Below are 15,399 nucleotides of genomic sequence, written 5' to 3'. Positions count from 1 at the left end.
ATATTAACCATAATAACTGATACAAATAATTCAGTTTAATCAACTAACAAGGATAGCTCGCAATAGTAGAACACTTATAACACACAAATAAAGGAAGCTCTTTATCAAAACTGGGTCAAATTACCTTGCCATAGTGGGCCATAGTTTAGATGTTTGTTTGTTTTGTTTTCTCCATCCAGGATTTCCCAGCATGTGCACACACACACACACACACACACACGCACACGCACACACACACACACACACACACACACACACACACACACACACACACACACACACACACACACACACACACACACACACACACACACACACACACAGTCACATGCTCATTAAACAAACATTGTGAAATAGAGATAAAGTATTTGCTTCATCATTTCCCGAAAGTTATTGATTGCTTGACCAGGACTGACTGCTACAGTTTATTTGTTGAAATACTTTCTCAGCTAGTTACTATGAATACACAGCAAAAATGTAATAATACAACAGTATAAAATTGCAGTATAACAATTTAATATCCAACGTTGTATATTTAAAATATCATAAAGATAAAAGGAGCACTTGATTTTACAAATCAAACAAGAATGCTACGCGCTGGAGCTGGAGGACTCAGAGAGGACTACACTACCCATAACCACAACAGGAAATGAGGCGTAGAAGAAGAAAAACCGGCAGTGACGATAACGCGCCAAATTTGTTAAAAAACCTTGCACATTTTCACCTCAGGCACATAGAAAAAGTCTGTCTAATCTTCTACAAAAAGCCATATGTGGATAGCACAGTTGTGGGACTCGGTTGTGCAGGTAAGATACTTATAAACGTGAGTAGCTTAACCTGCTCGATTTGATGACACATGCTGTTGTTTCAAAATAAATGACGCTTATTGTTAGTGACATTAAACGGGTTGACACCCCGTATTTTGTTTATATATTAAATAACACTATCCTTGAATATGTTTAAGCTAGTCTTTATTATTATTTACTATGGCGTTAATCGGTGTGTTTGTGTGGTTTGCAGCATGGCGGTGCCGTTCGTGGAGGACTGGGACGTGGTGCAGACGCTGGGAGAGGGAGCTTATGGAGAGTATGAAACCTTAAACATAGTTTAACATCTTAAGTGGGTGTCGGTTTTAAAAGATTGCACACTTATCACCTGGAAAGCCGTCAAAGCAAAGGTTCAGGTGCAGCTGAGACGTCATCCAGGTCTCAGTGACTGTCAAAGGTAGTGATGTCTGGATCGATACTGAAATATCGATACTTCCGATACCAGATCTGTAGCAGAGGTGTCAAAAGTATTCACATTCATTACTCAGGTAGAAGTAGGCTACAGATACTAGAGTTTAAAAATACTCCTGTAGAAGTTGAAGTATCAACTCAAGTTTTTTACTCAAGTAAAAGTATAAAAGTACTGGTTTCAAAACTACTTAAAGTATAAAAGTAAAAGTAATGTAAGGGGGAAAAAAGCAATTAAGGACAAAAGCCATTGAAAATGAATGCATCTTAGTATAATGTAAATATATTAAAGAACCATATATGTGTACTATTGAGAATTAACATGTGTTTCAGAGAGCAGGAGATATGATGACTAGTTGCCTATAAGTATTGTAATGGTGCAAAAAGTCAAACTTCAGAGGCATGTTATCATTTATCCTAACCTTTATTGGAATGTACATCCAAGTTTAGTTGCAGGAATCTGAGGGAACGGATGTAAGAACAAAACTGGACAAGAACATCTGAAACAACCACAACCAAATTCACTCTATCCGGATGGAGCAATTTAACTGGATAGTTTTTTTTTAAAGGCCGAAATGAAATAGAGTAACAAGGCTGTTTTTAAAATGTAAGGAGTGAAAAGTACAGATAATTGCGTGAAAATGTAAGGAGTAAAAGTAAAAAGTCGTCTGAAAAATAATTACTCCAGTGAAGTATAGATAACCAAAATTTTGTAAGGAAACGAAGTATTTGTACTTCGTTACTTGACACCTCTGATCTGTAGGCTCTAAAATGAAAATGAAAATATTGATACTTTTGATACTTCAGTCATTTGTGGTGATGTATATCATTAACAGGAATATGGTGGAAAGTAACTAAACTATTCAGATTTTGTCTAAATGACTCGCTGCTGGTAGGAACTACTTTTCATTTTTATAGTAGTTCTTATTTTTGTTTATTATTCTCTTATTTATTCTAATGGTTTAAGTTAAGTTTAAGTAAGCCCTCCTTACTTAAACTTAAACTTTATTTATTTATGTGGCAGCTTTCATGCAGATAAAATGCAACACAAAGTGCTTTACATTAAAAAGGGACATTATATACAGAAGCATACACCCCAGGCAACCCCCACCCTTGGGAGTATGGCTGAGCACCGATAGACCAGGTGAGGAAACACCATCCTATGGGAGCCATCCACACCGAGAGCTGTCCAAGCCCACGACTACAGGGGCCGCCGCGGCAGAGACCCCCCTGACCCAGACAGAGAGGGGCCCACACCACGGCTATAAAGCCCTGGAGCAGGACCCCCAACTATCCAGACCTGGAGCAGGACCCCCAACTATCCAGGCCTGGAGCAGGACCCCCAACTATCCAGACCTGGAGCAGGACCCCCAACTATCCAGACCTGGAGCAGGACCCCCAACTATCCAGACCTGGAGCAGGACCCCCAACTATCCAGGCCTGGAGCAGGACCCCCAACTATCCAGATCTGGACAGCAGGACCCCCAACTATCCAGATCTGGACAGCAGGACCCCCAACTATCCAGACCCTGGAGCAGGACCCCCAACTATCCAGGCCTGGAGCAGGACCCCCAACTATCCAGATCTGGACAGCCCCCCGCAGGCAGACCGAGCTCCCGGCGTGGAGGGCCCCCATGAGGAGAACACTGGAGATGAGAACTAAGAGACAATAAACAAGATATGAACAGAACTAAAAGGAGTGTAAAACATACTTAAAACAACATGAATGTTAATATAAAAGATAACTTATGGACACTAAGGCAGTAGAAGCAACATCAAAAAATTACTGTTTTCTCTTGCTAATCTTCAGTTGTCGTCTCTTAGTAAAACCAACGTCACCTCGATATTCAATGAACCCCTGATGCATCTTCCTCCGTTCATTTGACTGATGATGTGCCCGGTCTTTGACCTTTGACCTTTTTGTCCTCCCGGTGTCAGGGTGAGGCTGCTGGTGAACAGAAAGACGGAGGAGGCAGTAGCGGTGAAGGTGATCGATACCTCGCAGGCCAACGAGTGTGCTGAAAACGTGAAGAAGGAGATCTGCGTTCATAAAGTAGGCGACCCAATTTCAGCAATAAAATTGTTGATTCTGTCTGAAATCCCGTATTATAGGGTTGTATTATACTTTATCCATCCATGGATGGATGGATGGTAGTATTATACTTTCTGATTATGATTAATCAGAAGGGTTGTTATGTTTTTGTTTTTTTTTAATTCAAAGTTTGCCATGGTTATTATTTGGTCAAGGACACGTACTTCTTGGTAAATTTATGGAGACGTCCCCACAAAACAACTCAAGAAGTATCATGCCATCCGCTCATACTTTGGGTTTACAAAAAAAAGAAATGATGTATATTTTAACAGTTTGTCACTCTGAATGACTTCAGTGGAGAAAAGCTTTTATGACAAATTATCTCTGAGAATCTCATTATTACAGTCAAGAGGCACCGTTCACATTTGTGGATCTAACTGACATTAAAGTCATTGTTTTTGAGCTGTTGGTCAACCAGACCCGTTGACGCCTTTGCTGCTGTGTGTGTTTGTCAGATTCTCAGCCATCCCAACATCGTAAAGTTTTTCGGCCGCCGGAAAGAAGGGCCGACTGTTTATCTCTTCCTGGAGTACTGCACCGGAGGAGAGCTGTTCGACCGCATCGGTGAGACGAACCACATCATTTGGGTGGAAGAGAGATTGCTGGACATTAATATTTGTGATGTAAAATTCAGCCTTGGCTACTCGATTAAACCCAAACTGCTGAGAGCAGCAAAATAATAGCCTTGGCCCAAGCGTGTACAGACTGGTAGACTGGAAGTATACTTTTTGCCTTAAAATCATTATACTTCTTTTTGTTTAATCATCATTCTGCATCGAGACACCTCATGTATGTTTTGACCCTTTTACATGCAATTGTTTAATTACTGTCTACTGAAATCTGTCTTATTCTTGGTAACTTAGACACTCAGTTTCAGTCCAGTAATTCACCTAGTTGAAAGAACACATTAAAGAGCATTTAATATAACAATACTCTTTTCTTTTTTTGTCTCCTGGTTAAACTATCAACTTGCTACCACTTGCTTTCTGTAGAAATGTATTGTTCACATATACTGTTACATACCTGTGTTTATTGTTAACTTAAGTAGTAAAGCAGCTGATTCTTAAACCTTTTTTGTTTTTATTTTGTTTTTATACAATTTGAATCAACAATTGATCAAGTGACCTCTGGCGTCTCTGCTTTCAGAGCCTGATGTGGGGATGCCAGAGAAGGATGCTCACAGGTTTTTCCAGCAGCTTGTTGCCGCCGTGGTGAGTGGATCACGCTCGTCTGCTGATGTGACTTTTCCTCTTCACGTGTTTCAGCTTTCACTCGTTGCTTTTTGCACCTTTGACAGGACTACCTTCACAACCTCGGCATCACGCATCGAGACATAAAACCTGAGAACATTTTACTGGATGAAAAAGGTGGGGAAACACGAGTATCCTGGTTCATAGGCTAGTTTGTATTTTAATTATAGCCACTTAAAATCTCTTGTCCTTTGCCTTTTTTAGACAACCTGAAGCTGACAGACTTCGGCATGGCCACCATGTTTCGTTTCAAAGGACGGGAGCGCCATCTGAATCGACTCTGCGGGACTCTTCCTTACGTTGCTCAGGAGCTGCTCAGCCAGGCAGATTACCGCGCTCAGCCCGCTGATATCTGGGCCTGCGGGATCGTCCTGACGGCCATGCTGGCCGGAGGTAGGATCGCTGATAAACGGTTAAAACAAGGCACTGCGGCAGCTCCAGCGCTCCTCGCTTAGGTGGAAACAGGGCATTCCCCAAATACCCCGACCCTTCGTTGGTCCACCCAGGGATTCGCTTAACATGTGTTACCGTAGTTTGTAGGGGTGTAACAATATATCGCGCCACGAAATTTTGCGATACAAAAACGTCACGATACGTGTTGTGGAGGTGACAAACTGTAGCGCGATATTGGATTTTTAATATTAATATATTGTGTTTACTAGTAACGCGCGTCCTATTGGTGCAGCGGGATCACGTGACGACCGCCCTCGACCCGTGGACCAAAATCTCAGAAGAGACTAGTACCGTTTTGAGCTCCGAACTTTTACTTATAATGTGAGCATGAATCATCTTTTTTTATGATGTAAAGATTATGTCGTCCCCAAAGGTGGGAGGATGAAACGATAACTGGATTCACCTTACGGCCTCAGGCTGGAGCATGTGAAGCTCTGAGCTCTGTCGAAGATAAATAACAGTCATGTTGCATTTTGAGTTTGGGACTTTTCATAGTTTATTTATTTACTTTTATGTATTTATTTAATTTTAGTTGTTAAATTTTTGGAAAAGAAAAAAGTCATTCATGAGAGAAACTATTCAGTTTCTGGTAAAATATTTTTACTTGTATGAAACTGAAGATGCATAATTCATATCTGACATTTACTTTTTGTTCAGTTTGTGGAAAATGGTTGGCCTGGCTTTCTCCTTAAAACGTAAACAGTTATAAAGCATTACAAACTGTTATATGTTCCTCATTCAAGGTTGTTAAAAAAAAATACTGCTATAATATCGTATAGTTATCGTGACCTTAATATCGTGTATCGTATCATGAGATTAGTTTATTGTTACACCCCTAGTAGTTTGGCTTTTCTGGACTTAAACCACAGAAGTGAAAGCAAAGGTGTAAAATATTTTAGTTTCGTTTAAACGCAGCTTGTCTGACTGGGTTAGGAAGCTACAGGTTTTGTTTCGCGTGATGCGTCACTGCTGTACGGCAGCAGTCGGCAGGGTTTGCGGCTCTTGAGATGAAGAAACACTGTGTTTGCGTTGCTCCGTCAGAGTTGCCGTGGGACCAGCCAACCGAGAGCTGCCAGGAGTATTCAGACTGGCGTCAGAAGAAAACATACCTACCTCCCTGGAAGAAAATCCAACCGGCACCTCTGAGTGAGTCCAAAATGATAATACTCTTTACATGTCAAATGATTTAACTTTGTCTTGATTTCAATGAAACCCATTACTTTTAACTTGAAAAGAATTACATTTACTCGTATACAGTAAGATGTAAAGGTAAGGTAAGGTATGGTAATCTTTATTGTCTCCCTTGAGATAAATTAGTCTTGGACAAAACTAGAGACTCCAGGCGCCACATATATAACAAAACATATAAAATCACAAGAAACAAATAACACATCGTCATATCCACCCGCTCTTTGCATGCCCCCCCGCAATGTCCTGAAAACACCTCTACACAAAAAAAAAAACCCCTTGCTACAGCAACATTATTGCACATCCCTCTATTGATACAGCAGCACACGTTATTGCACATTCCGCCCTTCACACACACACACACACACACACACACACACACACACACACACACACACACACACACACACACACACACACACACACACACACACACACACACGCACACACACAGCTCATTTCCTGTTATTGAGTAACTTAATTGATGATGGAATAAATGAGAATTTATATCTATTGGGCTTACAGCTTGGCAACCTATAAAATGATATAAAACTGATAATATAGTGAAGCTAAAATATATTTTAGATAAAAAAGAACTGTTTTAAAAAGGTCCTGCAGTGGGAACTCAGCAAGTACAAGTCTGCACCTTCAGACACTGATTCAAGACTCAAATGTTCTGCTTATAAAAATCAAACGTCAACATTGATTTATGATATTTAATTATTCTCCACATCAGACTTTCATGTTATAGGTTTCATTTGCTTTAGATTCACACTCTTTCCCTTTGAAAGCCTTAAATGTGGGTTGTTCAACCTAGTTGGCGGATTTGTTTCCTCTTTTTTCTCTACATTGTTTTTTGTTGTTTTTGTCTGTTGGATCTAAATCCCTCTTTAATATTCTTTCCATGCGTTTTTGAACTCTGATAGTGTGTGTATGTGTATATATGCATGTTTAGTTTAAGTAATGTTAAACTTATTTGCTCATGTCTGTTTTTCGTTGTGGTCACTTTAAGAAACTCAGGGACTAATTACAGGGAGTGTCATGTGACTAGAAACCAGGTAGTAAGCAAGAGAGCTGAAGAAAACCAGTTGCTTTTTGTTTCGTCTGAGTCAAGCAACATCTGTTTACGTTTTATGTCTTTGATAGCATCGTGGGTATATATCAATTTGTTTTGTTATCATTTACAATTGCAGATCATTATTTTTGACATGCTTTGAAGTTTGATGCTAAAATTTACTAAATAATTACGGCTCTGTTACTGGCCACTGCGAGTCCATGTGGGCGTCATAACTAGTAGGAAATTAGCATAAATTCATAACATGTAAGGGTATTATTTAATATATGACATAAAACAAAAAGGATAATAAATACATACATCCTACCACAGGTAAAAGAAAACGTGTGGATTAATTCATGTTGAAGATTAAATTGGTACATATTGTGGATATTTTGTATGTTAAAAGCAATCCATTATTGATTTTATATTTGTGCATTTCTGTCCTAGTTTTATCTTTCCTTGCAACGTCAATAAACCTGTGGACAAAGAGACAAATGTCTTCAGAGTCTTGATGTCAGGAAGGAGTTTATCTGACTGTCTAATTATGCACAGTGTAATGGAGGCAGCACAATGTGCATATATATATATATATATATATATATAAATCATTCCTGTCTGTTAATGTCATCTAGCCGTCGTCTCATGTAGCCAGTCTCGTGTATGATACTCCCTCCTCCGTGCTTCACTGTGAGAGCTGTAGTTTCTGTAGGAATGTGCTGCTTCCAGCATGTCGGCTTGCAAGTCTGTTTTTCTGAGCAGCCTAGTTGAAGTATTTCACCATCTGTGGCGTAATTTTAGTAAAAATGTTTGAGACTCAAAGTGGGTTTTTGTTTTTCACCCCATTCTCTTTTACAGTATTTTTGTATTTTTTTATGGTAACTGTTTTATTACACTATTTCTAAGTGTTTTTATATCTAACTTTATATTTTCTCAGGTTTGTTGTCCAAATTACTGTTAGCCGATCCAGATGGACGAATCACGATTGCAGACATAAAGAAAGACCGCTGGTTTATGCAGGGTAAGTCTTGATGTCACTTGCTTTTGTTTGAATCCAATCAGACCTGATGCAATAAAAGCTCTGTTTATTTATTAATTAATTACCTCAAGTGGTTTTTATGCATCTTGTGGTTCGTAGCTTCCTCAGAGTCTGAAGTTTGAAGTTTGTCCTGTTTAGGTTCTCTGAGCTCCGCAGGAAACAAGTTTCTCCGAGGTGACGCCAACCTCATATCCAGGGCCAACAGGTCAGAGCTTCCTGCCGCCGTCCTTTCATCTCAAAGATGAGTTTCCCCTTCTGCCGGTTGTCTGACGTTCACATCCCTCTTGTCTGCAGTGACGACAGGATGCAGTTCTCCAGCTCTCAGCCAGATTCTGCTCCGACTGGTTGGGAGGCCATGTTGGTGTTTGGCCACACTGAAGGTCAGGTCAGCTTCTCCCAGCCGACCAGGCCTGAGCACATGCTGCTGGGGAGTCAGTTACTGGGAACGCCCGGGGCCAGCCAGGTAACTAAAGCTTGTTTTATATCCTATAATGCAGAGAGTTTTTTTATTTTGCTGTTTTTAAGTATCAATCCGACTCAATACGGCCTAACTTTAACCTTTATCTGTGTGTGCAGTCGCCATGGCAACGGCTAGTGCGTAGATTGACCCGTTTCTTCACCACCGTGAATGCCGATGCCACCTTGTCTGCTCTGAAAGACGTCTGTGACGGCCTGGCGCTCCACTTCAAACTCACTTGTGCCAAACAGGTAAATTTGTGCGTCACGATGCAAACAGTTCCTGGAGATCAATAGATATTTGTTCATTGTTTTTGCTGCTGCTGACACCTTTTGTACAAGCTGTGAGTGTCCGTGACTTTGTGAATCTCTGCCGCTCAGGTGACCGTCAGCACGCTGGACAAACGTAACAACAAACTCATCTTTAAAGTCCACCTGCTAGAAATGAATCAGAGAGTACTGCTGGACTTCAGGCTGTCTAAGGTGAGTTGTTGCGTTTCAAACCGGCACCTGTTGTGTTTTTAACATGAATATGTTTCTTTTTCTAACAAAGAAAAACTAAAAATATTTGTCGTCAGGTTATATAGCAATACCACCTGTGACCACATGGGGGCATGCACGTCTGCCGTGTTGATATAAGAACCACTGACACAACTGTTCTAATGAACGAGGACGGGCACGAAGTTGTGAACTTTGTAGTGAAATGCTGCCCCCATCTGGTGAGATGTGGTGTTGGTTTTATCTGAAGTCGGAACGTATCAGAACTGTGGTTGTGAGGCCTTAAGCCTGAATTATGGTTCTGCGCTACACCAACGCAGAGCACACGCCGTCACCGTGACGCCGTCGTGAACCCTTCGGACTTCTCCGTCACTCCATTTCGCCGCGGTGCAGTACCCCCCCCGCGACGCTAGGGGGTCGCAATCTTTTCCTGAATGGATTATCCGACTTTTCCGGTCACAGTGAATCAAGGACATAAGGACAACTATTGTGCAAAAAACCGAAACAAAAAAAATCACACATAGAAAAGAGCTCTGAAAGTTCACGACTGCTTCAAACCGGAAACCGGAAATGCGTTGCTACCAAGCGAACCAATCACAGCCCTCTCGTCTGCGTTTGGTCTGCGTCGCCTTGACGCGTAGTCACATTTTTTGGGAGGTGCACGTCAGCGACGGCATGGGCTGCGGCGTGGGGTGCACGACACGGCGCAACCTGCGGCGTAGGCTCGGCGTCAATTTGACACAGAACCATAATTCAGGCTTACTACAGCCCAGGGGCCTCATTTATAAAGCTTGCGTGCGCACAAAACAGGGCATGAAAGATGCGCACGCCATCTTCTACGCAAAGGTTGGGATTTAAAAAAAAAAAAAACTAACGGGAAAATGTGTGTATCTTTACGCTAACCCTGACCCTCGCGCAAGAACATTTTGAGGATATGGGGAACTGGCGACGCAGACGGTGAGGTGGTGAAATGAAGCCAGATTCATGTCATACTTTTAATATCATCACATATTAGACTTGTAATATAATAGCGCTAATCGTGTCCCTCTGTGTTTGAAGCACAGCGTCAGTCAGGACGCTCTGGTGCTGCTGCAGCCGCGGTGCAGGACACGCCTTGCCGGTGTCGTGCCAAAAAGTGATTTCCTGCCAGAATCTGATTTCTCCCCTGAAAATGGGTCTTTTTACCTGCCAAAAATGGATTGAAGGCCAAATACAGTTAATGAAAGGTTGTTTCTACCTTGATCTCATTCTTGAGCTTCATAATCTGAAAATCTGACGTTTTAGCGCTATCGCTCGACGCGCTGCTGTGCGCGCTCCCGCAGCCAGAAATCAGATTCTGGCAGACAATCACTTTTTGGCACGACCCCGGGTCACTCTTCTCTTGGCCACCTTCCACCTTCAGATCGCACCACTTCTTTTTTTATTTCTGCCACAGATCTGTCCGTGGCACTCACAGCGTTTACAGCAGCAACGACGTGCTGCCACTCACTCGCTTTCTTTTTGTTGGTGATGCCACTACTGTGACCACCAAATAATGTCCTTTTCCTGGCCTCCACCTCACAAGCATCTCGATCTCAGTCTCCGTGAAACTTAGTGGCACGGTTGCCTGGCTCGACACGTCTCATTCATCCTGACGCACAGCAGAAACATGCTGCTCAGCAGGCTCATTTATATGCAAATACAGTCATCAAGTAGTTTGCATTGACCATTCATGGTAGAAAGTGGGCGTGTAGAGGGCGGGGTATGAGGCGAATTCACGTGCGCAACCTTCCAGGTGGACTGTGATTTAGAAAGTGAACATTGCGTGCAGATGTGCGTACACACGGTTTTATAAATCAGGTTTTTTTTTTTGTGCGCGCCGCACGCCATTTTCAGTTTTTGAGCGCACGTACACTTTTAGTATGAATAATACCCACTCTCTTAAAAATGAGGCCCCAGGCCTGTAGCGATGCGTCGATGACGTCAAAATATCGGTGACGTCATATTCTGCACATCACTACGCACACGTGGGTCACCAAAACAAACAGTTCGCACTTTGCAGAATGTAGGCTGAAACTGCGACCTCCTCGCAGCCCAACAAAGCCCCAAAAAGCCTCAAAAAACAGCCCTAAGTCATAAAAAGTCTGGGAATACTTTAAATTTAGCCCCAAACGCCTTTTGGAGTTGATACCAGACCAACACAGCAGCAATGTTGGAGCATCTAAAGCGGAGCCCCCCCCCCCCCCGGTCTCTCATGGACGGGACAATAATAATTGCAAAATATAATAAGCAAAATAACCTCAAATACCAACGTCACATGATCAAAATATGGTCTGAATCAGCTTCTACATTTGATGTTTACCGGCATGAAAAATCTTTTATTTTTTAAATTTATTCAGCAGAAGCTAAAGTGCCACCGGGAAATGATTCCTACCCAAAACAACTTTTTTTTTTTTTAGTTCCACCCGCCATAGAAAGGTTCTTTTCGTGATTACACTTTTTCATGTAATAAAAATATTTAATTTATTGTGAAACAGTGCCCTGTTTTATCCAAATATGTTATTTTTAACCTATTATTTGGATAATATGCATTGCACTGCATCCTGTAATTTTAAACGGGATAGATTTTTGTTGGACTGTTAGTGTAAACAGGCCTTTTCATTATTTTGCTGTACAAAACTGTTGTTCAATAAACTATATTATTAAGGATTTGTTATATTTTTTTGAAACATTATGGTTTTTATTAATCGAAAAACAGAAAAATAATCATTAGAATAATCATCCAATTACTCATTAGATTAGTCGACTAATCGATAAAATAATCCTGATTAATCGTTTTAAAAATAATCGTTTACCCCCAGCACTGCTCCAGCCACAGTTTGCAATTGTTGCAGGTTTGTTTTTTTAAACCATTTATTGTCACCTCTGATAAATCTGAACACACGTGCAGATTTTTTTTTTGATTGCATGAATTTACTTTATGAATTATTGAACATTATATCAACAGAAAACCAGTGAAAACTGTCCGAACATCAAAAGTTGGATCATAAACAGGAAACCGTTCAGAATTAGCTCTTTATTGGCAGAAGCAGAAACAGCATTCAGTTTGTTTTTAATGCCTCCTTGTAAATGATGGACCTGCCTGCTCAGCTCATGTCTGCAGCTCCTGGGTCGTTATTAGCAGCAGGTAAAAGAGGTCTAATGTGTTTTAATGAAAATGATGTTGACATGTCTTTATTTCCAGGGTGACGGTTTGGAGTTTAAACGTCATTTCGTGAAGATAAAACAGAAGCTCGGAGACATCGTCAACACCCAGAAGATTTTACTTCCCACCGTGTGAGCTGCTCCTCCGAACCATCGCTCTCGGTCGTAGACATCGCATAGATAAACTGTAAATATTTACATGTTCTTTAAAACCTGTGAGTGTAGATTATTTTTTTTTCCATTTTACTTCTATCCTTTAAGATGTTCATGTCCGCTCCCCTTTGACCCGCTGATCTGAGTTAAATCAAAAGCTAACACGTTAAACGTAGGTACACAGGGATAAGGAGCACTTGTGCATGTGGCCGACCTTGATCTGCTATTATGAAGACTCTTTTAATGTTTATATTTGTCCAAAAGCTTTGAATAAACTGTTGAAAGACCAGCTGTGGATGCTAACTGACACTGTTCAATCATTAGTGGTAAGGTAATAACCACCAGTGGTGGACAGTAACGGAGTAAATTTACTTGAGTACTGTACTTAAGTACATATCCAGAGGATTTGTACTTTACTTGAGTATTAGATTTCTTTGGTACTTATTACTCCTACTTGAATACATTTCCAAGACAAATATTTTTACTTTTACTCGAGTAAATTTCTAGGAAGGCTGAAAAGTACTCGTTACTTTCAGGTCTGCTCTTTTATCTTCTTCCCTAAAATCCTATTTTTAGACGGATATTGGGAGACAGGCACAGAGACAGACATTGGGAGACAGTTTGTTATGCTCTATATTGCTATATTGTGCTGGTACATGTCCTTCCTGTAAAGTTAAGTGACTTCAACATTGAGTTATTGAAAGCAGAGATGTAGTTTTTTGTAAACAGTGGTCTTTGAGGGGGATCCAGACTTAATTGGATGGTGCAGGTTCATTTGGTTTCAGTCCATGATTGTTAATAAACTCTGCATCATCTGCTGTCCTCTTATGATCCCATTCATTTGATTTGTTTTTGGTGTTTCTGCAGGTTTTATATAACATTGTGGTTCTAAAAGCAGCACATCAGTGCAGCTGTTTTCAAAGAGTTAATTCTCAGAAACAATAGTTAAAAGATCCTTAAATTAATTTAGAAAAAATATAGTAATTTACTGATGTGGAAAATAAGAAATTTACTCTTACTCTTACTCTTACTTTTACTGAAAGTAAATTTAAAAGCATTTACTTTTGGATACTTAAGTACCTTTTAAAAGCAAGTACTTTTCTACTCTTACTCGAGTAGTATTTTGACTGAGCTACTTTTACTTGTAACAGAGTAAATATTGACCAGTAGTATTTGTACTCTTACTCAAGTACTGGGGTCGAGTACTCTGTCCACCTCTGCTGGGCTCCTCCCCACTCATAGCAGTATCTACAAAAGCAAGCGATCCCATTCATCAGCCTTACTTAAAGTATAAAAGTAAAAGTAATGTAAGGGGGAAAAAAGCCATTAAGGACAAAAGACATTGAAAATTAATGCATCTTAGTATAATGCAAATATATTAAAGAACCATATATGTGTACTATTGAGCATTAACATGTGTTTCAGAGAGCAGGAGATATGATGACTAGTTGTCTATAAGTATTGTAAAGTCAAACTTCAGAGGCATGTTATCATTTATCCTAACCTTTATTGGAATGTACATCCAAGTTTAGTTGCAGGAATCTGAGGGAACGGATGTAAGAACAAAACTGGACAAGAACATCTGAAACAACCACAACCAAATTCACTCTATCTGGATGGAGCAATTTAACTGGATAGTTTTTTTTAAAGGCCGAAATGAAATAGAGTAACGAGGCTGTTTTTAAAATGTAAGGAGTAAAAAGTACAGATAATTGCGTGAAAATGTAAGGAGTAAAAGTAAAAAGTCGTCTGAAAAATAATTACTCCAGTGAAGTATCGATAACCAAAATTTCTACTTAAGTAAGGTAACGAAGTATTTGTACTTCGTTACTTGACACCTCTGTTTACAGTAAGTACCTGTTTAGGGAGTTTAGCAAACATAACCAACGAGTTCGTCTCCCCCCCTTAAAGTCTTTATTGTCTTAAAGAGAAAGCTAGTTGGAGATGCGTCTCCAGCAGCACAGATCTCAGTGAAGTGTGATGTCCTGCATGAACTTCATCTGCAGTCCTCTGATTCACGCTGGTCTCTAATCCATTTCTTGATCCATCATCCCGGTGCAGGGGACCTCCTGATCTAATGATACCATACCCCATACTAGAAGTGCAGAAGATATTTATTCAGGAGTCTAACTTCATTAATATTCATGGGCACGGGTGGAGCAGTCTTTGGCTGAAGGAGCTGCTGATGCTCCCACAGTGTCATGGGGGTGAGAGGGTTGTCCATGTTGGAGTTCAGCTTGACCAGCATCCTCCTCTCACCCACCTCCTCAGCAGATGCTGCTGCTGCTATGAAATTATTATTAAATGTTCAGCTGTAGGTGAAGGTGCAGGGTTCCCTGAAGGGGATGTCGGGGGAAAGGCCCTCAACGATGACCGAGTCTGGGTTGTTCATCATCCTTGGACGGCGTACTTGATGCCCAAGGCCTCCCCAGACATCCTGCTGAACCGGTCCTGGACCTGCTCCTGCAGCGTGTTGTCCACGTCCATCTTGGACAGTTTGGACTCCGTGCAATCTGGAGACCGGAGACAGGATGTGTTTCAAATATCTAAAATGTCAAACATGAGTACCGGCATCAGAGACGGGGATGAAGGGTTTTGACACCCAGGTGTCAAATGTACCATAAATAAGGAAATATTACTAAAAGAGGAAGCGATATCCATCTGCATCATGAAACTCAGGTCTGTGAAGATTATTTGGTTCATATTTTACTCAGCTTTTGATAACAAGCTGGATCTGACTGCTGGCAGACAAGACCGTGCATGGTGTGGTCTTCCCAGGGAGATTCTGTCTGGCAGCC

At 40.9% G+C, this 15,399-nt stretch overlaps 1 protein-coding gene across 1 annotated transcript; it reads left to right on the top strand.

The window, feature by feature from the left end:
- The first annotated feature begins 677 nt into the window (after nt 1-677).
- chek1 (checkpoint kinase 1) lies at nt 678-13,432 on the top strand. Its single transcript, XM_061740877.1, has 14 exons — nt 678-806; nt 1,021-1,086; nt 3,174-3,288; nt 3,783-3,891; nt 4,474-4,538; nt 4,625-4,694; nt 4,782-4,970; nt 6,072-6,176; nt 8,210-8,293; nt 8,450-8,516; nt 8,606-8,774; nt 8,888-9,019; nt 9,149-9,250; nt 12,489-13,432. The coding sequence occupies exons 2-14, from the start codon at nt 1,022-1,024 to the stop codon at nt 12,582-12,584; spliced, it is 1,368 nt and encodes a 455-aa protein (XP_061596861.1). The 5' UTR covers nt 678-806; nt 1,021; the 3' UTR covers nt 12,585-13,432.
- Nucleotides 13,433-15,399: the final 1,967 nt, after the last annotated feature.

The sequence above is a fragment of the Cololabis saira genome, chromosome 14, assembly GCF_033807715.1.
Source record: "Cololabis saira isolate AMF1-May2022 chromosome 14, fColSai1.1, whole genome shotgun sequence".
Lineage (NCBI taxonomy): Eukaryota > Metazoa > Chordata > Actinopteri > Beloniformes > Belonidae > Cololabis > Cololabis saira.
This window is presented reverse-complemented; position numbering and strand designations above follow the sequence as displayed.

Bases quoted from the DNA above. Each gene is read 5' to 3' on its own strand.
- chek1 (XM_061740877.1), top strand. From the start codon at position 1,022: ATGGCGGTGCCGTTCGTGGAGGACTGGGACGTGGTGCAGACGCTGGGA. The intron at 3,892-4,473 runs GTGAGACGAACC...CTCTGCTTTCAG, and splicing joins AGAGCTGTTCGACCGCATCG to AGCCTGATGTGGGGATGCCA. The intron at 9,020-9,148 runs GTAAATTTGTGC...TCTGCCGCTCAG, and splicing joins AACTCACTTGTGCCAAACAG to GTGACCGTCAGCACGCTGGA.